General features: G+C 41.3%; 1 protein-coding gene across 3 annotated transcripts in view; it reads right to left on the reverse strand.

Annotated features, from left to right (window-relative positions):
- LOC126284061 (autism susceptibility gene 2 protein) overlaps window positions 1-23,194 on the reverse strand; it is a 633,203-nt gene extending 610,009 nt beyond the window's left edge. For all 3 annotated transcript variants that reach the window (XM_049982668.1, XM_049982679.1, XM_049982658.1), the window contains exon 1: window positions 22,454-23,194. In XM_049982668.1, coding sequence (XP_049838625.1) covers window positions 22,454-22,693 — 240 coding nt within the window. In that variant the 5' untranslated portion in view covers window positions 22,694-23,194. The remainder of the gene's footprint in view (window positions 1-22,453) is intronic.
- Window positions 23,195-24,369: the final 1,175 nt, after the last annotated feature.

Genomic DNA, 24,369 nt, shown 5'->3' on the forward strand with positions numbered 1-24,369 from the left:
AAAGCCACTGGCCGAATTCCAACACTTAATCTTCAACAGGGGTTCTAGAAAGATACTCCCGGCTCTTCCGTACTGGTAATCCACGCAAAGATCGCAGTAAGACAAACAGCAGCTCGTCGTGTGACTGCCTTTACCAATGGCGCTACCTACAAAGTGAAACGAGGCAGCAGTTAAAAATCAAGTACTCTCTGCGACAAATATGCGTGTGTGTGGCTCAGGTTGTCGTGCACGTGCGGATATCAAATGCCGTGCTAAAATTACCCGAGAAGCTGTTCATTTAGGGAGGAAAAAAAAAAAAATCCAGCGCCGGATTCGCAGCGTCGCAGTGTAATTAACTTTCGCAGAGCGCGGACTCTCAGAAAGAGCTAGTATTTGCCTGCATTTCCAAGCGCCAGCACTCGTAAACTCCGAGGTCTCATTTCCGGCTGATTACTTTCACGATTCCAGCCAGTACCAATCAGTTCCGCTGCAAATACGGCGCGGCCCACTGACCTCTGTTCCGCCCTTGACCCGAAAAAAATAACAGACAGTAATGCCGTGAGACGTGTCTCTGCGCGATCTTGGTTCTTAGCTGCGTGGACGTCATTATCTACAGTTGCAGCACTGAGAACCCGCAATAAATAAGCAGTGCGGTGGCGAAGCGCAACTGGCTCCTCTGTTCAGTTGCATTTCTCTACTACAAATTAAATTTCTTTCTCGAGTCAGTCACCCGCAAAATGTTAGCTGCCTACAACGAGCATCGATTGACAGCCCAGCGCACTTCTCCCTCAAGGTTCTTGACGATATGACTAATCAGAAACCTATCTCAACGAAATCTTTTCTATCCTGCAAGTGAAGTTACTCTCATATCAAATCATCGTAGGATAGGAGAATCAAGGGGGACAATTCAATGAGAATTTTACGAACTGCTCCAACTGAACAGTAACAAGCCGACACTCCTATGCCTTGTGCAATTAACTCCCATAAGCAAGTATTACATAAGAGAGAGAGAGAGAGAGAGAGAGAGAGAGAAAGAGAGAGAGAGAGAGAGAGAATAATTATGGAAATGTGAGGTCATAGTACATGGATCTTCAGTCTTCTTTACGGTGTTCGCCGTCATTGTGTCCTGTCGATCGGGCAATTCCGTAATCTACCTGCCGCCCTTCACACACAACCTAATAATCTGTCTGAGGCACTTATTGCCCGTAAGGACCGTCTCCGCCGTTTTACTAGCTCGGTCGGCTAAGGTGCTGCCAACATTACAGCAATAAACTGCCTGTACCTAGTCGCTTGCAACTCTGACAAATGCCGCCGCAATACGTTCCGCCGCCAAGTCGTAAATCATCCGTTCGCTATTTTATTGGCGAAACAACTACCGCGGGTGATTTACATCGGTCTTAGCATATACGCCAGTTATTCTACTATGTATGACACGGATTATATTATTTCTTCACATTTTCGTCGCGTCGTTGCGGTGCTGTGCAGAATGTAGGAATTGACACGAGGAGGTTAACGCTTCGCGAACAATGACGCCGCTGATGTAGGTGTCGACTGGGAATTAACTACGGTCACTAATGCAACTCCCTCTTTTATGTAAGAGATAGATGAGGAGATAATAGCTTTTATTGAACGGAACGACTCACTCAGTTACCCTGACCACGATTATTGACTTTAATGGAAGAAAGGCCGCAACCGGATTCACACAGGTGCTCGTTGAAATACCCCGCCCTAACCATTCTCCCATTCCTTACTGGCCCACCCGATTCGAGTGTCAGTGAAGCGGCGATCATAAACGCTCTTTACACGCCTAAGCGACTGTTTAACACTCTCCTTCCACAACATGGAACTACAAATAGACGAGAGAACTACAAATAGACGAGAGTAGAGAAAAAGAAGTAAGAGTGAATACTGTGCTTGCGTGCTGGGACGGGAAGCTGGTCTGGTAGGTCTGGGAACAACGCCGAGGGGGGGGGGGGGGGGGGGGCAGAAGCAGTTGGTCATGAATAGGCCTCTCAGGTAGCGGAGAGCTGCTCGGAATCACTGAACGGTTGCGCCAGGGGTGTACAGAGCGCATGAAAACTTTTGTTCCCCCCTCCGCGTTCAATTCTGTGCGCTTAAGCACAGAACGAATGACATTCCATAATTTCTTTTGCCGTACAATAGGATGCTATCACTTCAAAGACGAATACTAACCGCTTTCAGCTGTCACCTGGCACCTGGTTAGAAATGTGGTCGAGAGTAATTAATCACTTCTAGTCAATAACACCGGATTAGCATCAAAGAATCGTGTCACGTATCAGTACGTAATTTAAATTACAAAATTTCTAGTTGTAACGAAGCCGAAGCACCATTCTCGCACAAAACTATTAAGCAGGCTGAAGCACTATTCTCTCATTATAAAAATACACTTGAATATTTAAATGATTGTGACTTGTTTATTGAACTGCAAGGAACTGAACGTGGATTTATTTATTAACAATTACAATGTTAGATGACAGGCATATATTTAGGGATTACAAAAATCATATTATGCCCACAAGATTTATGTGGTAATTTTACTGTATAGGAGGTCGCATTTACATATTCATTAAATTCCATTTTTTAAATGTGAAGTTCACTTACGTCTGATATCCCAAACGAAACCTATCTGTTGGTAGTTATTACGATACATAAATCTCAGAATAAATTCCTCTGCACACTGTCGACTCTTGTACAACTGCTTTAAAATCATCAGACACGGCAAATTAATAACTATGAGCATTTGAAGGCTAACGGCCAATTTACAATTATATTACAAAGTGGCTGCGGCTTATACAAATACAATGGCAACGAAGAAGAAGTCAGATGGAAATTTCTTGTATACACGCTCTTGTGGAGAGTGTGCCGAATGGCTTACATTAGTCGGCTGCCAGTTGCACATGTTACAGAATTTCTCAAGAAGCAAACGAAAGAGAAACAACCGTGTAGTAACAGTTTAACCGAAGTTAGAGGTTGTATCCGACGTTTTCCGGAATCACTGTCCATTCCTCAGGCACCATAGGCTATCTACGCCTGAATGCCAAAACATTATGTCCATCTGATGAATAGCATGTGCTGAGCAGCTGAGATTCTGGGTGGCATGGATTCACAACTACTTGGCAGGCTTCCGGTACCTGCGGCCTGTCCACCCGTAAATTATGAGCCAGTGGTTAGACACACTGTTGAAATGCTCTGTCGGGTTACGATCACACGAATCTGACTGCCATGGCGTCAGTGTGAGTTGACTTTCACGCTGCTGTAACTACGGTAACATGATTCAGTCATCATGTTGGAAGGTTCCATCGCCGTCGGAGAAGACATCGAGCGTCATCGAGAGTGCAGGTGGTCCGCCGTGATTTTCACGTAGTCCACAGCTGTCTTAGTGTCTTCCACAGATCTCACGGAAGCCCATGTGAATGTCTCCCATCGCCCTGCATCCGTAACGCGGTGCACGTTTCGAGCATCTGTCCGCCTAGATGACAGCCACACCGAACATTTACCTGGTGATTCATCCGACCGAACGAAACGTTTTCACAGATTCACGACCAAATCTCGATTGTCCTGTGTCCACTGCAGCCGTAGCTGACGTCTTTGGGTCGTCTGCTGCGGAGACGCACATTCAACGATGTGCGCTGAAGGTTGTGCTCAAAATATCTCGTGCCCTGCATGAGACTTCACTATCCGCCTACGTAGCCGCGGTCGCTATACCTATGCGGTGGCTCTCGACTCGGGGGTAAGCCTGGATGAAATTCTCGTTGCCACTATTGGGCCGGATGGGGAGTAGAGACGGTGGCGTAAAGTTCCTGATCGCCAGTCGTGGGGCCAACGTCCTAGGGATTACATTCCAAACCTCTACGCTGTTGATAGCGATTCGTCCATCGGATGGGGACGGTAAGCTTGGCGAGCCCCATGGAGCTTCACACACACACACACACACACACACACACACACACCTCTTACGATCACCAACACTTAAAAGCCATACACAGCTCGCATACTTCGCGACAAAAAGGTGCCTGTAGCTATGGAGGACAGGGAAAACCATTCCAAACAGGCGACTCAACCTGCCATTCGGGATCTCCCAGCCGTTTATGCCGTACGACTATACTGTACCATTGTACTCTATCGCCAGATCGCCGCCTATCCTGTTTCACAACGTGGGCAAGCCGCCGAACTCGTCGTTCTTGACGAGTTGGTTTCACCTTCAACCATCTTCCACGTATGCTCAAGACAGCCTACCAGCTTTGCTGCTGTCGAGATGCTAGTTTCCTGGCGCTGCACCCTTTGTCACCGTTGGTTGTATCAGTGGATTTCCGTATTTGCTGCCCGTATTGTCGCTATGACGAGCCTTCAGTCGTCTCTTCTCCTCTTCGATAGTTCCCTTACATACTCATGTACTAGCAACGCCACCGGGAGTCATTCTGCTCACGGTCGGCAACCATCGTAGCAGCAGCCACTAACACGAATCAAAACGGACTCACTGTTTCCAACATTAACGACAAATTACAAATATTATACACGACTCAAAAGGCAAGAAAATGGACCCCTTAGAGAAAAAAATGCATATTCCCAATCTCACTTAACAACAATGAGCAATTGGAGCAAGGAATAAACAAGTTTTAAATAATTTCCTTGCGCCGGTCACAGAAATCAAACACAAATTCGACCCCTGTCAGTCACAACAATGCAAAAAAGGACCCGTTTATGATCTCAGTATAAAATTGTTAAAATAGTATATAGACTATCATCATAGACAAATGTGTTTCCCTCATCGCAGCCTCGAATTTTTTAATTTGTATTTCCTGCAACTAATTAAAAAAACTGTAATGATTATATATATAATGTGCTTGTACATGACTTATTTCAAAATTACTGCTGACAAGTCCATTAAAAAATAACCTTACTGTTTTTAATGATAAGTTTACTCTTACAATGCAAAATTTTTTATTTCGTTAACATTTTGCACATTCCACACATCTTGTTTCTGTGTACATTCTTGGTCAATAGGAAATGAATTATATCTTTGTATCTTTTATAATGAATCTTTGCACTGTAAATCATAACATCAAGTTTACAGCACATGTGTGATGCTCAACACTGACATTTAAAATGCTACGAAGTGTGGCACCGTAGCTTTGTGTTGAATTCAGCATCATGTACATCGACCTGGAAAACTGTAAGTGCCGCAACACAACAGTCGCCATCCACTAAACGTTTGAACACAAGTATTTTGCATTATATCTGAATAAACGCAAGCACTTTAGCGTGTTTTAATTGATGCAACAACATATAAAGCGGTACTGAATACACTAACATTCTTGTACAGTGTGGGAGCAGACGACATGCTGTCAGTCAAAACTTGTATGTAATGGAAAATATTAGACACCTGAAGATGGGCATGGTAGTCCGAAACCAGTTATGGCACTAAAATAAAACATTTAAAAAGTATTTGTGGCTCCTTGCGTTATTCAATAACTAATGAACAAAACGTTTTGATTCCGCAGTGTACAATGGCCGAATCGACCATAATTTACCAGAATATCTATCGAGTAAATGCTTAGAAAAATACTTCTTTGCTGAAAATTTATATAGTGTTTGAAAGCCTGATGTGAAGAAAAACGCTCCGCTTTGGATATGGACAAAAAAGGTGCACCTCATACGAAATTACACTCTGATTGGACCGTTTCTCCGGAACAACGGCGAAGGCGTGTGCACAACTTACAAGACGACGGCGGCACTGCTGTGTTTTTTACGGCAGCAGCCTCGTATCGGGCAGAGAGATCTCGCCGTCATAACCTGGCGCCCAGCGCAACGGCTGCCCGTGGAGCTGAAGGGTACGAGTCCGTAAATGCCCCTGCTGCCTTATCGCGGTCAGGTATTTGCCAATACTCAGCGGATTTCCTCGGCACTCCATTTGCCGAGAACGCTGACGCCGAAGACACTCACTCTAGACAACGTGGTAATTCCCGGAAATAGCTTATTTCTCGCACAGACCGTCTGTTAACTGAAGAGCAAGCAGGGCTCGTGGGTCGGGGAAGTGGCCTTCCCGGGAAGAATGCTACGTCTACCGATCAGGAACATTGAGAGTGTTGTTCGCCGTGCGGAGGATATAGTGAGTAAATCCACTTAGTCTTGCGAGGCAACATATCAGTTCACGAATATGTTCTACCGATATTTTGTGTTTGAAAATGTTTTTTCTTGATGCTACGTCGACACTTGTTATAAAAAGCTTATCACACAGGCTCCCTCCATTACCAAAATGAAAATACCTTGATGCCTCAGCAAGTGACCTATCAACTGATCCCTTCTTTTAGCTCATTCCATTCAGTACCTCTTTGGCAGTTATGGGACTTACACAGTGGACAGCACTTTAAACACTGCACATACCGCACATTAAACAGGTAGGTTTCCTAGCCAGCAAAAATTTTCGGATATCGTATTAATGATGTTCACAATGTAAACCGAACCAGTGCCTTGATTCAACCACAGTACATGGTACAGATATTTTAAACAAGTTCGGTGTGCCCGTCAAACCATCAGACAACAGATAACACGGAGCGGAAAACGATGTGAAAGAAAGTATGATAGGTTATTAATATATTTTTCATTTGCAGCTATCGTACACTGGACGCAATGAAATTAACAGAGATACTGAACGTCACATACTTGCCAACACCTATAAGAACTGAAAATTCGCATTTTTTTATGCTTCAGTAGTGTATCATGCATATGGATACGGACGAGAAGAAGAGGCCGATTTGGGCGCGTACAGGTGGTTCAGTGGCAGCTTTTTCCTAGCTCCATATGGTTATTTTATTCACTACCTTTATAGAAAAGTACCATCCGCCTTGCGCCTGCGCCGTATCATGGCTTGGAGAGTACAAAGGGTCTTCATTTTAGCTGAAGGCATTGAAATACCTCGAAAACTACAACTCGTAACAAGACAATTATAATTCCAATTTGTTTGTTTTGGAGAGGGACAACCAGTGTTGTTGTTGTTGCTGCTGTGGTCTTCAGTCCAGAGACTGGTTCGATGCAGCTCTCCATGCTACTCTATCCTGTGCAAGCTTCATCTCCCAGTATCTACTGCAACCTACATCCTTCTGAATCTGCTTAGTGTATTCATCTCTTGGTCTCCCTCTACGACTTTTACCTTCCACGCTTCTTGGCTCTTGCCGCTTTGTTTATGTAACGGCCTGAGAGAAGGGTCGGGGGCAAAGAGGGCAGGGCTCGTCTTCCGAGGCCTGGCCTCAATGTCCCGTTCCCACCCTCCCAGCACCAAGGAAAGGAAAGTGGTTCGATAGGATCTAGAGAACTTTATTGGATCAATGTCACTTATTTATAGTATACATCGATGTAAGGGGGACCCCCTCTAAACCGTTTGCTCTGAGGATCAATCGTATGGCGTGAATCATTTTTAAGTGTGCCTTCTAGTACTCTGAACTCCCCAATGGGCACGAGGATCCTCGAATAATGTGCCTAAATAGTTTGATAGTCGTATGCTGGACAATATATGGTGGCGGAACGCCTAGTGAGTCGTTTTCAGGTGGACCCACAAGTCCAGAGCGTTTTCGGGAGCGACTTGCAAAATGTAATGCAGCACCAAGCCCATCTACATCTACAGACAAACTCGCAATCCACCATACGCTGCGTGGCGGAGGGTACCTCGTACCACAACTAGCATCTTCTCTCCCTGTTCCACTCCCAAACAGAACGAGGGAAAAATGACTGCCTATATGCCTCTGTACGAGCCGTACTCTCTTATCTTTGTGGTCTTTCCGCGAAATATAAGTTGGCGGCAGTAAAATTGTACTGCCAGCCTCAAATGCTGGTTCTCTAAATTTCCTCAGTAGCGATTCACGAAAAGAACGCCTCATTTCCTCCAGAGACTCCCACCCGACTTGCTGAAGCATTTCCGTAACACTCGCGTGATGATCAAAACTACCAGTAACAAATCTAGAAGCCCGCCTCTGAATTGCTTCCATGACCTTCCTCAGTCGACTGACGGCGTTCGTTGTTGTAGTGGGAAAGTAAGTGGTATCTGGGTGTAGGAGTTCGTCTGGCGTGACAGACTCTGTCGTAGCAACAGGAGCGCCAGCATACTCTTGGGCTTCGTTACCCTCGTGGTGCGCTTGAGCACGGGGTACACACCCCTTATTGTGCACCTCGTCGAACATGCGACCGTTGCAGCAACACTTCCAATAAATATCATGTGACGTCAGACAGAAATTTACACCATACGGCGAGCGCGCGTCTCCAGCTGGAAAGGAAATTCCACCGCCGAAGCGGAAGTCCCGGCGGGGACTGCAAAGCCGAGTCGCAATTACAGGTTGCTCACGAACGGCCGGTCACCGCTGCGCTACCCGCGTCTGTCGTCGAGACTCGCTACGCGTCCGTGTCGGCCGCCACGTCGTTCAAACTTCATTACGCGGCGAAATGACTAAGGCGAACGGACGCCGCTGGCAGTTGCCGGCGAGCACGCGCCACTGTTTCAACGGCTCTGTGCGTTATATGACCCGCGTGGCCCCGTCGGGAGGTATCAATATTCTCGCAACACTCGTTCGCGTGGGCTGGCGAGCAGAATCTGCGGAACCAGTTCTACAGGTGGCATTCCGTTTGAGAATCCAGTCTGGAGCCGATAAAAATGCAAGCCTCGCGGTTTGCGAGCTGCAGTGGTGGTATACGAGGTACTGCTCTGAAAGATATATGTCATCAGAAACGAATTAATAAAGTTAACCGTCCTGAGCCGTACGTTGGGTCTGATGCATTACCGGGCGTAGTGCCACCCCAACTTTGCAAATAGTTTACCCATCCAGGTGTAAGGAGGCATATGGTTTAAAGTAATATCTCAATCATGAAGCAATATGGCATCAGTCGCATATATAAATCATTTCAGGCTGTGAAAAACGCGAAATATTACAGGAAAAAATCTTAGAACTAACTTGGGACAGAACTGTAATACTTTTGAATTTCCAACCTTAGCCGGCCCGGGTGGCCGAGCGGTTCTAGGCGCTACAGTCAGGAAGCGCGCGATCGCTACGGTCGCAGGTTCGAATCCTGCCTCGGGCAAGGATGTGTGTGATGTTCTTACGTAGTTCTAAGTCCTAGAGGACTGATGTCCTCAGCAGTTAAGCCCCATAGTGCTCAGAGCCATTTGAACCATTTTTTGCAATCCTAAGTTTAACTGGTGGGGTACAGAGTCACTATAGCAAATTAATACAGACAAATTGCTCTTGAGAGGCAGAAATTCCGGGAAATGCGACTAGAGGAAAGTTTAGGAAAGCTTTCTATCCATTGTGAGGCCATTTGCAAATTAATTATCTTTTCTGGTAGATGATATGTTATCAGTTCCGTTCTTTTATAACCACCTCAGGTGTCTATTCTGTTACGTCTACAATCTGACAAGTAAAAACGCAATTTTCACAACTAGAAACTGCAAACTAGATACGTAAGAAAATTATCAAAAAACAAGCAAATAAATGTTGGTCTGTTTTATTCGTAGCAGACGCCCATGAGGAAGTCGGTTGCGTTTTTTTTTTCCAAAAATATTATTGTAACTATGTACTGGATTCCAGCCTAAGTGTTCCCGTAGAAAGGAAAGCCGTGAGGCTTAATTTAATTGAAGCGAGCGCCTGCTGATTGGTTGATTTGGCGCGGAGGGGACCAAACAGCGAGGTCATCGATCCGATCGGATTAGGGAAGGATGGGGAACGAAATCGGACGTACCCTCTCAAAGGAACCATCCCAGCTTTGGCAGGTTTAGGGAACTCACAGAAAACCTAAATCAGGATTGGCGGGCGCGGGTTTGAAAAAATGCGAGTCCACTGCGCCAACTCGCTCGATCAGACCCCTTGAGCAGAAACAGTAACCGGCCACGATTTCGAATATTTATTTTGCACATAATCGTTTTGATAACTGACCGAAGCAAATTCAGGTTCGTTGTGTTTCTACAATGCTTATTTTGCAAAACAAAAAAATATGACAGTGTCACAGGAAATCAACGAAATTTCGTGATATTTCAAATATGTTTCACGAGACAATAAAACATCAAGACTGTAAATTGCAACTGATGACAAAGCCCGAATTATTCCCTACCCTATAATTAATTCACGTTTTTGTCCCAAGAAACCATTTTTGTGTGCCACCGCCTCGTAGTGTAAACTGTTCTAATGTATTTGATGCTTATATGTGTTTTCCATCAAAAGTATACTGCCCCATACTTAGCACAGTCTCCCGGCCCGTTTTATCACATGACAACGGCGTCAAATAACTCAATATTGGGTGGTGTGATTAATGACGCCACAGAATATTCGTCGTTAAAACAGATACTAATACGAGAACAATCTACAGCGAATACTTCAATTCTCCAAGAGTATTTTTTTCTGCGAATGATAGAAGTTTCGAAATCGTCAGCCGAGTACCGTGAATGAGTTCAAAAAATTAAGTGCACCTTGAGTAGTTCCTGCCCAATGAATAAACTTAGGGCAGTCTGTAACCACAAGGAGGCGTATAATTTTTTTCTCTGTTTGCCTTCCCTCCATCGGATGCGCCCCTGCCCCCCTGTTATCCAGTCCCAACCACTTCGTTGTCTTTTTTTTACCCCCTTGCTCCGCAGAGGTTTCAAATTCCATACCCTGAGCTGTAATCTGAGGCGTCCATAATTAATCAGCTCTTTATATTCGATGACATCCTCTTTTTCAATCTCTCATTAGTATTGCGCCACTACCCGTCACTGCGCCGATATAGAATGCCAACATCTCATCCATTTAATCGCAATGACACTACTGCCAGAAAACAATGGCAGCCTTCGCAATTCACCAGTAGCACTATTTCTCAGTCCTCTTGTCCTTAAACCAGAGACAGGAATTTCTAAACATCACGAATGTACTTTGTTATCTACTATCTTATCTGGCTCACTGTCTCGTTTACAATGGTATCAAAGTAGATACCCTTCAGATGGCTGAATTCGCACTGAAAAAAAAAAAAAAAAACACTTTTACACGATTAGTAGTAGCATTGTTTCGTGTTAGCTAATGAAACCCAAGCTTGACTCATGTAGACAATTAGCTTTCAAGTACTAAATCTGTATCCTGTGGGTTTTTTTTATCTTGTTTTTGCTCCAATTGACGTTTCACTAGTAACTTTAATACGGCAGTTTACACCAGATAACCTTCATATATAATCATGTCAGCGCTGTAAATGTGCCATGGGCAGTCATTGCTGAGTTTATGAATTTAATTACCGTACAAGACAGGGTGGTGATAAACTAGCAACTACAAGGCACTTATCTTCACAATGGAAGTGACTGACAAACTTAAGAAACACGAAAAAGCCCATGGAACGCTTATGGCCGGACAAGACTTTATTTATTTATTTATGGTATGTAACACTTGGCAAGCTACGTATTGAACAATCTTCAAATTTTTATTTCCACTGACTCGCATCACACATCATCTGATGTGTCCTGTAGAACAACGTGAAAGCAATGACAACTGCGATAGTCCAGGAAATAATTGTTTTAGAAAACCCAGAAGAATCGGAAGCATGGGACGCTGTGGAATATAAATAACCAGCACAAAATGACTATTACGGCCACGTGAGACAGAATAATTAACAAAAACCCACTGAAGACAGCGTGCAAGGTTCTGAAATATGTTTAGTTAGAGCCAAAACAAACAGTATCTTGCATAACGCGGAATTTCTCTCTAATTTTAATAATATATATCTTCGATCTACTCCTTCGCTGTACTAAGACGGCATTAAAATAAAATTTAAAAAAATGACTTGGATTGGCAGATTCAATAATATTTTAAGGCATGAAATTAATATTTTCATGCTTCTCTGTTGTTGTTGAGTGTATATGATGTCTGATAAAAACTGATAGTGAATGTCTTTTTCATTCAGCTGTTTTATCGGTAGACTTGATGCTATTTATTGAATGATTAGCGATAGGACACCGCTTGGAAAGAACTGGAAGTAAGGCAACAGGTTTAGTGGCGGAAAATATAAACTCCAGTTGAATCATAGTTTTACTTATTTTGTAAACTAGAGAAAATCTTACCTCCGCTGTCTCAAGACTGGCAAGTGCCAAAATGGGTTGTAACAACATCCAGCAGAAGCAACGTAAGGGTAAAGTTTGTTTTCTGATATTATATTGTCTGTTTTACTGTGTACCATTCGTCACATGCCGCGTATGATGGCTTCCAGGGCATCGAAAATTTTCGGTGAAAAGCCTTTCGTGAGAGAATTCGAACAAGTAGTTCGCTACGACTGTTGGCCACCTCTGCATAGAATGACCGTAGCAGCGAAGGCGCTAGCAGTATAAGATGCCAACGTGACCCCTGCTATGATGTAGAGTATACACTCCTACACCGAATAAATGTGTACAAGGCAACCCAGCACCGCGCCAGGTTTTTATAAAATAAGGAAACCTGTCGTTCCAAATGGGGAGTCTTCGCCGGCAGGTGACTAGCTCATTCTATCACGCTGACGCAACCCCCGTTTCTACATCATGGTACACGCTGACAATCACAGGACTGAGACATCCCTTGCGCGCCTTGTTCCACCTAAAACATACATGTAAACTGCAAACTGCAGCTTGAATACGTTTCAACGAAGCTCTGCGACTCCTGATTATAGAGAATACTTTCCCATGTGTGCATCAGCTGGTTGTTCCGAACTGGCCGTATTTAGGGCCATATTTTGTTTACCAAACTTTATATTTCGAATCATGGAACAATATGTGTTCACATTTGGAATATGGTATATGAATTTTAGTAACTGTGCATGTAAACTGTGGCCCCAAATATATATATATATATATATATATATATATATATATATATATATATATATATATATATATATATATGAAAGACCCCCAAATCACCTTTTTCCCCCACAAGAAGGATATGACATAACAACAATGACAAAAACCGACAAGTAAGTATTGCGAATCTGTGCCTCACACATCTAACTCAAACATGACGAATTTCATTGCTTTCCAATCCTTGGGCTAAATATGTGTACTGCTGAAGTTAACCATATAACGTAGATAGAAGTCGTTCACAGTAACAAAAACGTATGCACCCACTGAAATATTAAGAGCAGATGCTTCACAAAAAATTTGACTGTATCCGTGTTACAAAACTGTAAATACTACAACAACCACATTTCGCGGATTTATTGAAAAAAAAAAATGGGAACATGATCCCGTCGCCATAAGTGATCACTAGTTAAAAACCGGAAAGTTCAAAACCCTACTGAAACTGACGACTGAAAATATATTTGTCAGCAAAGCTTACAAGTAAATTTTGAATCAATTGTAGTGTTTAACACAGAAGAAAAATTTCCAGTCAGCATTTTCTGCGTATAATAAAGCTGTGTCAACATTTTGGTGCTGGTGTTACATTCTGAAAAATAATAGGCCACAAATAATTTAGATAAAGTTCACTCAGTAACGAGACTGCAGTAATGAAATATATGAAAAAAACAAAGAAAGAAAATCATCTAGAATAGTAGTATTAGTAACCTAAAATTTAATTCATCATTGTCTACGATCTCTATTCATGAACATTTAAAGTAAACTTATTGTTAGGGATAGAAAGACGAAGTCAGATTCCACCCGTACTTTAATTTGTATGTAAGAGAGATTCTGCACGTGTAACTAATTAAAGGCGAAGTATTACACCGAGCCATTTACATCAGTAACTGGATGAAAGAAAATTGCTGCATGTGTAAAAAAACAGTAAAATATGATTTAGGAAAAGTATGTTTTTAGTATAGTAACATGTGGCACTGACGTAGAATGCTACGGCCACAGGGTTGACATCGGATCATAAAAATACCTGCTGTGGAAAAACGAAGAAAATTAACAAATGCTTTACACAAGTCAATGGTTTCTTGTTTATATTGAAATTTTGTTTATTTTGGCATCATCAGAAGCATACTGTAAATATTATTTAAGAAGTACTGGAGAATAACCATAAAGTGGAAAGAACTTTCTGACCATAGAGATGTATATTACACATAGCTTCAAATGCTTTATTAACAATTGAAAATATATTATGTGTGTACCAGTTAAGTTTTAGGTAAACAAATTATTTGTTCTCAAAAACTTATACCGAATATTTTGTATCATAATAAATTTCATTAATGAGCATACGAAAAAAAATTCTGTGGGGAGCATCGTACATTTACAACCAACACAGTCCCACTCACCGAATAATTTAGTTTTTAAGCAGCCAACCGGCGCAAGCTGTAGTTTAGGCCTAAAAACGCGACGGGAATACACCTCGTAACGACCGGGCTGCTACGGGGATTACAAAGCGCACAAAGGCATAGAATGCAAGCTTACTGCGACGACTCATTGAGCGCTGCCTCAGTTGTCTCACTAACACGTTCAGCGATCAGACACGCTTTCACGCTCAGTGGAATTCTGTGAAGGCTCGCGGCCGCTCCTCAGTCGACCACTCTCACGCTCTGGCTATTGATCAGCACGCCACTGGAATTAAATAAACGAGCGCCGAACGAAAATGAAATCGAAACTACTGATTTTGTGACACTGCGAATACCCAAGGCTGCACCGCATGTCGCACAGAACAGTGAAATATGCGCGATATTTATCTACACTTCTTTTTTCTTGCCTCGGTGATAATCAAGATGGTCAAACAAATGAACGACGGTGTCACAAGAAATATTACGGCTCCAATAACACTTCATTCCGCCGTGATTTGCGAGTAAAAACAGTTATGACTCACTTCCGCGCACGCTGCCGAGATAACTTCGGCTGACAGTTGTAAAATCCTTCTGCATCTCCGCCAGAAGTCTTAGTGGCTGTATTTGTGTTCTTTGCCAAGTTTCCAAATACCAAGAGCTACTTCTGTAGTCTTGTCATGAAACCTATAACACATACATAGTAGCCGGTGTCTAGGAAAAGGATGCATTATGAAATAATTTAAAGACTGAAACCCATGACAGTAGAATCCACGGATTCTATTTCTGTCTTACAGAAGCAGCAGATATTAGTAGCATTTTATTTTCTGTAGAATGTAAAGCATGCTATTTATCTATTAACTCTCGTGGAAGAATACACAAATTGTATCACGCTTTCAAACATACAGCATTTCAAAAATATTTCCCCCGTCGAGAGTTTTCCTTGCAAGCTAATGCCCAAATTACAGGCCACTAAAATTACACAACGTTTCCTTATCATTACTGATGTCTGGAATGTTTCAAAAATAAGTTTTTTTGCGCATTTTCTTACACTGACAGTGGACGGGCGAGTGAGAATTATCGCTTGATATTGGGGAAACGAGCAATATGTACAGGTTGCAGTCTTTGTGAAAAACAATTCGTATTTACAAAGCTGATTTCCAAAAAGCACACACTTTTCTTCCACGGCGACAGTAGCCTACACACGTAAGGCTTACCCCATGGTTTGTCAGTTTCTGATTTTGTAGAAGTTTACCTCTATTTCTTTAAATTAAATAGTGCAAATCATTCTATTATTACCTTGGCACACCCTTAACAATATGTAACACTGAACCTGTAAGCGTACACACATTCACATGTCCTTTCAAACAGGCCTATGCGGATGTAAACAAAGAGGAAATACATGAAAATACGTTTATTAAGGCTCATGCCGATACAACGTAAAATGCTCACAGATACTTCGTAATTTATGAGCACTTAACTGTATAATGTCTAAACACAGCGCACTCGAGTGCTCACATGTCGTTATCAGTATTTTGCAAAACTATGTTTGAGTAAAAGCAACTCCTCCAAGAATGCATGCTACGTTGAACAAAGGCACTGATCTAACTTCTAGCTGGAATCTGTTCGATATCAGATGCGTATCAGTAATTTAAGCCATACAATTATGCACTTTTCAAATACCGCTACATAGGTGACTTGATAGGGCCGTCTTCCTTCTTGTTTGTAAACATGCTGTCTGCTTTTACAAAGTATCTAGAGAGCAGCTATTGGGTTAACAACATTTTCTTATGCGTCCTTTTATTTTATTTCTTAATTACGTAATAACGGTTTCGTATCCATCCATTAAATCAGGCCGCCTTTTTAAATGGCATCGGGCCCGATAAGATTTTAATCATTCTGTACGTAAACTGATATTTGCACACTTCGATGACCTCTTACATGCCTAGTAGATTCTTAGCATTTAAAAACAAGTTTCAGTCGACCAACGGTAAAAAATATTTGCAACGCATTTAAATCTTTTCTGGGGTAAGTATCTCAGGAAATTAAAATTTTAGATTAACATACATCTTACATAGTAATATAGTTTCTCGAAATAAGTCGGCAAGTATCATATAAATTTCTGACTGTCATGGTTGAAGATTTGACCTGACATTTAGTGGAAAAGAAGATTTAATGTTCTCAGTGGGATTAATTTTTTTCCTGGCAACTTTTATTTATTTATTTATTTATTAGAGTAGTCCTTTTACAGAACACCTAAAAGCAATAATTAAGTTCGTATTTCTCCTCTTCGCCCACATACCATCCATATGTTCTGGTCTTTGCTTCCGGAGTTGTTCCTTTTTCTTTATTATTCTTGCCTGAAACACACTAGGCCTAACAGATTTTTTTTTTCCTGAATAAGTTCCTGTTATTGTATACAACATGTTGATGTTTGCTTCTCTGAGGTCATTAGTGTGTGTTAATTTTACTTAACATCTGCTTCGTCAACTATATGTCCGATGAACGACATTGTTCTTTTACACACTGTGTATGTTACGTTCTCCTCAGGTTCACACATTTCTTTGTCAGGTTATGGCATGTTGTATTCTTTCTGTTGTCCTTTAGCCAAATATGCTTCTAAGCAGTCTTCTTTCTATTTTCATGCTTTTGTTTATGCCACCTTTCCACGCTAGTTTTAATATTTCGGCTCCACACAGTATTTGAGGTATCACTACCGTACTATAATGTTTCATTTTGTTGTCCCACGATAAAGCCGCCGTATATATTCCTGGTGTTCTGGAATGCAATGTTTATATTATTTGCTTTTGCTTTTATCACTGAACTGTCCTCATTGTTGATTATGCTTAGCCACTCACCTAATTATTTGAATGAGCTGATTTTTCTGATTTTGTTTTGATTTATGAGCAATTTCTGTCGGCAATTTTTAGCGATTGTTTTAAATGCCGTGTCTTTGAGAACTTTATGCTCTGCCTTTGAGTTTTCCTCTAATACCCTTGTTTTGAATCATATTAACAATTTTTGTTCGTACGATACAACAAATACAGTATTTTTTAGAAATATTATTTAAACAATTCTCCCTCCCACAACAACCAAATAATACAGAAATGAGAATTTAAAAGAGGGTAACACGGAAGCCAGAGTGCAACTGAAGTACTTCTTGGCAGAAAACTAAGTACGACTTGTTGAGGTGGTCAGAAAGTCGTGGCTGAGGAACAGCCGGTCTCCAGTTCAGACATAGGGCCGGCTCCCTGCGGAAGAGCAGGAAGTGAGGCTGTCAGCTGACTCGTCATCCCTCGAGGACCATTCACAGCCTCCCCTGCAACCCTTCCTTATTCTCTCCCCCCCTTCCCCAGAGGAACGGCCGGCCAACTCGGCCCACCAGATGGTATCACTCGCCCGCTTACACGTCCAGATTTAAACCGAGGAATCAGCGCAGCTAGCGGCCACATAAATGAATCACCGCGGTTGTTGACTTCCCGGACGCGCCCGTGGCTCAACTCCAAAACGCCCGCTGGAGGATTCTTTCCACGCTCGCGTTCGTATCCAAACACATTCTCGCGATCGCGCAAGCGCTCAAGAGAAACGCCTCTAGGCGTACTGAAGTGTTTGCAGAAACAAAACCTCTGTACTCACCCTAAGGTCATTAAGACAGCTCTCGCAGTTCCACGAACAGCACAGGCGAACAACTCAATACACTCTCGGAACTACTTTACAGATTACACTCCTCGTTACACTGCCCCATTATCAGAGGAGGCGTAACTGGCAACTTGTATTCTTCTTGTGGCACGATTTCCACACAGAATCGATCAGATTTCTGATGGAATTATCAGCCGTTGATTCATGAAAAGATAATGTATGTATCAACGGAAACTTCAGCCACATTGCTGGCAAAGGCAGTCATCTCATTATTGTGGATCAACAAAGATGTTGATGACAAAGGAATAGAACCACTGTTTTACCAGCGCAGGAGTCTGCGAAATCTCTGTATGTTCTACTTCAACACTCTTTATTAATACGAGTAACTGGAGGTAAAAGTTACATAGTTTATGTACAGTATATGTGCATAAATTTATCTAAATACTAGTCGGATATTTGTCAATTGTGTAATATACATTTTCAAAATTTACTTTGTAGTTTTTATAATGCACAATGGGTTTAACACGACAAAGAGGGTTTAAATGTGGCGCGAACGTAAACATGTGTCTACGCTAAAGGTCAGTCTGCTACGGTAACCCTTATCTGGCAATCATATTTGTTAGCTTCGCCAACTCGAAAATAGGTTTTCACCTTTCGCCCGCGAATGGCTCTTGGGAGGATCGGCCCTGTCAACATAACAAAAATTTCAGGGGAGAGGGGAGGAGAGGGTCCAGTTGCACATGTCCAGGCAATAACAGGGGCCTCTTAGGCCGAAAATCAAATAACATTCACTTGGAGGGCAGCGTGGAGGGTAAAAATCGTAGAGGGAGACCAAGAGATGAATACACTAAGCAGATTCAGAAGGATGTAGGTTGCAGTAGGTACTGGGAGATGAAGAAGCTTGCACAGGACAGTAGCATGGAGAGCTGCATCAAACCAGTCTCATGACTGAAGACAACAACAACAACAACAACAACAGTAAAGATAGAGAACAAAATTAATTAATCATCACACAAAACAGTGTACATTATCCACAGGATCCATTCAAAGCAACATCCAAATGAAGTTAATGATGCAAACAATAACACCATACTTAAAAAAGTTCCTGCCTTATCATTTCTCTTCTTTTCTTTTTGAAGAAATTTCCCGCAATTTTGTATCCTTTCCACTTCAACCTATTATATACCATAGCGCCTCCATAGTGGGTTCATCTAAAAAGGTTGTTACGCTATGAAGACCAGTGGGCTTTATAAGTCCGCCCGATTCAACGGAACAAACGTATAAAAATATAACGGTGTCAACCAAAAGTCACGCTGCATTGCGTAACACAAGCGAGCAATATTTTCGATCTGCAATGTTTGGCTCACATTACAACTAACAGAGCTGACAGAAGATCACACAGAATATTGCACAACCTTCTCACGGTGATTAACCGCCTCATTACTCAAGAAAAATGTGACTTGCATTCCAGTAACGCTTATTCATAACAAAAACAATTTTGTTGAAATGAAGGAAGGAGGAATTACGGGCAGGGAGCGTGGAACTGCAATATCTTGAATCACTGACACCGTTCCCATAAGTGTGTAACAAACGAACAGCTTGTTCAGTTTTTTTTTATTGCAATGATTATTGCTGTTCTCACAACGGCTTGAATAAAATGTAATTACCGTTTTCGTCTTCATTGTGTGTACAATGATAAAGCGGGTTTACACGAAGTAAAAGGATAACGAGAGAATTACTGCCCCAAAAATGACATGTTCCACCACTAAAAATTTTACATGACATACCTATTAATGAAGCCTGACGCCACGATAACGCCAGAACCATTACCATAATCAGATAAACCGAAAACACTGGCTAGCGTATAGTATTGAATTTATTAAGGTGATAACAGTCCTTATTCCAGAACATGGTTAGGCAATTAAATACTTATGTCTCATTTCTGGCTTAAATGATTATTTTACTGATCCACGCGCCACGGAAACAAGGAAAATATTTTTGCGACGCTAGTAAATTACAGCTTAAAAGTGAAAACAGCGGCACACAATTATCTTCGTAGGAAAATGGCACACCCCCTCAAAATATCACACTGTTTACAATACCTACATGAAACGTAACACAACATTCCGGCTGTCGATAAATTTAGAAGCAACCGAGGACAAAATAAAATTCGACAGCCTTTGTCTGAAGTAATTTCATCTAGTTGCTTGTGACCAATCAAATTGGAGGTGCACTCCGACAGCACAAATGCAGCAATACATCTGCAGGTAAGAATCAAAACTTTGTGTGGGGGCTCTGTTTCTTCCAGCAGTACTTCTGAAGATCCCCACAAATTGCAACTCATGATGCAGATATTGTCAAGGTGTAACTAAATATGCACTGTCATTCGGTTTCTTTGCCGCTGCTCCAGTAAAATGCAAATAAACGATAATCAAGCGCGTGATTTGCATCTCATTTTCATTGTTCATAAAGCCGATCCCCCACAGGTCATTCGCCGTTTCACACAACAGTCATCGCTTACACGCACTTGTGAAACTAAGTTGCTTATTGCAAAAGCATCGAATGAGTTCCAGGAACCGACTGCAGTACTTTATTAAAACGAATCTGCGGTTTCTTTTTTGCACCGTCCTCAGATCTGAATATATGTTTCACATAATGTCTTTATCACTCCAATCATGCCCAATTTCCAAGAGTAATTTTCTTCCGACAATAGTTGACACAAGAACTATGTATTACTGAAAGTGTGGTACATGTTTTGTCACCACAAAAAATTAGCACAATAATCTAGTAACAACATGAACTTCTACACGCATGTTGAAGAAGAGATCTAGCAAATATTGAAAGCAGTACATATTTGGTTCCACAAACAAAAATTACTGAATTAACCATCTGTAATATGAATGTACTGATGGCAAAATTTCAATACCCAATAGAAATATTATTATACTAAGAACTCAAATATACCGTGAGTAAAACGCAGCTTAAGAAACGAAGACCAAACTTAACCCATTATGTATAACCGGAGCATTTAAAATAGATGTGTGCCAAAAGTTTACAATTAAAACTAAAATTTAATGTGTACAGCATAAAAACATTTTCACATACAAAACCATTTTGCCTAATCAATTCTGGAAATTATCTGGAAGAAACATTTGGAGTAGCACGCGTCCAATTTTCTACAAAGTACAATACTTCTTTTTCTTATTTCAACGGATTTATCAAACATCTCAAAATAACCGTATTAAAAATTCAAGCTGAGAGTAATAAGCAGTTTTTCAATACAGTGAAACTATTATAATGAAAAGAAGTACCTCTTTTCAAACTTCTAAAGTTTTCACTATGTAATTAGTGTTTCCATTTAGTCTTCTCTCTATCATCGCACGCAAGAAATTTTTTATCGTAATAAAAATATTTCGTTTCCTGAATGATACAACTTGTTAAGAGTGTATTACAGCGCCACAGCTGTTCCAGCGACAATCTGCAAAATGCTTATACACAAGAATAATCGCATGCGTATGGAGCATGCGCAAACCCTCTTTCTAACATTTCTTACAGTGAATTAACAGTAATATATTGACCGAATATCCCATCTGTAAACTTATAGTAAAACACCACAAGGAATAGAGAATTAAATCAATCTCTGATTCCCTAATAAGAGCGAGTAAATATTACCAATCATTTGCAGTGAAGTATAATAGATATCCCAAAATTTAAGAAAAGAGCAATCTGACACAAAGTAGCCTATAACACTGTAGAAATATGTATATTTTTAACACTACCGAAAGATTTATGTTTTTAATGTCAAAAAGGATGTGAGGACATTAAACCACACCGGTATTGCGAATAAATTTCCGTGTTTGAGTTTATATGCTTCGCTTCCATGTTTAACGAAGAAAACTGTAAAATATGCGGTATTTACTCGAAACAAAATACTGAAAAATTCAGATACAAACAGCACGTTTGAGTAGTCATCCTGTATTTACAAACAGAATGTCTACATGGTAATGTAATCAAAGACAGAATAATACAAGGAGTAATTCCTTGAAGTATAAAGGAAAGGTAGCAAGAAAATACCATAAACACAATGATTGTTAAAAAAAGGTCCCTTCCGATTCGTCCTAAATTATTTTTACCTGTGTAATCTCATCACATACCTACGATCAACAAAAATTATTTGAAACCTAGATAGCCACAAAGCCACGCATCCTTGTTGCTAAAATAAAACTGCATTTAAAAATATTTGTAATTACACTGCCGCAAAAGTTACAAAACTAATAACGAAACTGTTGCATACCGTGTCTTCCCTACAGCTGACTGTCATACTGAGCGATGAAAAAGAACACTAAAGCTTTCAGTTTCTGCCCGTGTTACACCGTGCAAATTCTTGTGCGTAAACAGCAAAGAAATTTCCGTTTCAGATGATTATTTTTGTAACACGATCATAAATTTATGTCGTTCAGTATGTGAATTAAGCTGCATGTCGTCTGACGACGCTAACATCACGGAACGGTGACATCGGGGGCTAAAAAATTATTTAGGCACTAAACTCTTCCTGTCAGACGGATGACAACAAAATACAGAAAAGAATAATATTGACGCTTACCTCGAGTTCCTCGTATGTACGGAATGCTAGGATGGCAAATCCATCAATGATATCCTCTTCGAACTGCGGCTCTTTCGATTTTTTCCTTCTATTGGGAGGTCTCTGCGGCTTTTCTCTAGCCGGAGATTCGTCTTCCGCACTATCCCCATCTTTAGCTTTATTTTCTCTCTGAGCCTGCATGCGCTGCGCCCGTTCACGACGACGATTCCTTTGATTCCGCTGCTTCACGTCGTTTTCCATAGCTCTACCTCATTCTGTGTACCACTTGCGAACTAAATAACCACTTCACTGCAATCTTCGAAACTTTGACATTAATTCGAATCTATCACATAGCACTAATATATTACACGCCACAGGGTATACACCAAAATTCCAGGAGTTGCACCTGGAGAAAAACACTTTGATTGTTTCGAATGGCGGAATATACACGGTTGCCGCATCGCCTACTAAAATGGCCGCGTATCCATCCGCCGGCCAGCACAAGTAAGTCTTTACATCGCAAAGAGCCGTTTACTCGATAAAAGCACTGCACACACACACTTCACACGCATGTATAACGACACCAGAGATGAGTTGCGACGTGTCTGAAGAGGTTATTGCTCGGTTTTCGCCACCAGTCAATACAGGCACTGCTCCGCGAGCGATGTAGCCGAGTGAGGACGAACAAGGCTGGGCCAGCAGTCGCGCACTGCAGCCAACCTAACAACGCCACAGCACACCGCTAGCCCAGTCGCTCGCTCACACGGCAGACAGCGGTAGCTCTCACACGGCGCGTGCTGACAAGTCAGCGAGCTGACGCTCAAACAGTTTTAGAGCGTTTCGCTTATTACCGCATCCCAATGACTCCCTCTGGCGTTCTCTCATTACACATACCCTTGTGTTTACTTTTAGTTGGATAGACGTTTGCGAATAACTGGTTATCTTAATGACCGAACGGCTATTGTTACAGCTTATTCTTTCTCTTCTGATGAAATAACATTTCGTTCTCTCAGCCGCTTGTTGTTATCGAACACTGAGCCGTAAGAAAAAGCAGCTTGCTATTATGAAACGACATTAGCGATTCCTTTGTTTACAAAACTGTCGTGTTCATTATGAACGGAAAATTAAACTTTAATTAAAGCCTTGCACCTCAGTCATTTTATAGCTTACCAGCAGCAGAAACTGTAAACAAAATGGGTTCTTCATGGAAACACTAACAAGAAGTGATCAGTGCGTAACACGATTGTATTTCTACGCTTTATAAAATAAACATTTATACTTCCTGTAGTGTGTCATAGACTTTTTTACTGCTTATTTACAACCATCGAAATGTGTGGCATTTGTGAATCAACAGACCATTTTTTAGTTCGAATCCAAGAATGTCAACAGATATATGTGTATAACAAAAATATTAATCATTCGCACAGTGTACTGATTTTGTTAATTTGTGTTTTACGTAACTGTACTAAGTGTTTTATAAATAACGATTTATTTTATGGGTGCCTGGCATGTAGTTTCTGGACAAATGACGAGTGAGGTATTCCAGCATGTGAGACAATCAGTTTCATCACTGTGCGTAATGGCGTTTTGAAATTATTTCATTATTTATTGATATGAAAAAAGTTAAACGGAAAGTGGAAACACTCTTAATTACTTTTCACAAGAGGAAAATAAAATAATTTTGTTCATTTATTCGGGCATATATGCTACCGAACGACAATGTTTGAAGGAAAAAATTTGGGCGAGGAAGACGTGACAGTATAACTGCAAAAAATTATAGCAGGTGTTTTGAAGGTGAAAAAAGTAAAAAAAAGACCATTAGTACTTTAGTAGAGCTGCACAAAATAGAGAGTAGTCGCAACGATAATTCATGGCTTTTATAATTAGATTATTAGCTTACAGGTCGTAATAAATGTCTGTTGCTGTGTTTGCAAACG

This window comes from Schistocerca gregaria, chromosome 1, assembly GCF_023897955.1.
Source record: "Schistocerca gregaria isolate iqSchGreg1 chromosome 1, iqSchGreg1.2, whole genome shotgun sequence".
In the NCBI taxonomy this organism is placed as follows: domain Eukaryota; kingdom Metazoa; phylum Arthropoda; class Insecta; order Orthoptera; family Acrididae; genus Schistocerca; species Schistocerca gregaria.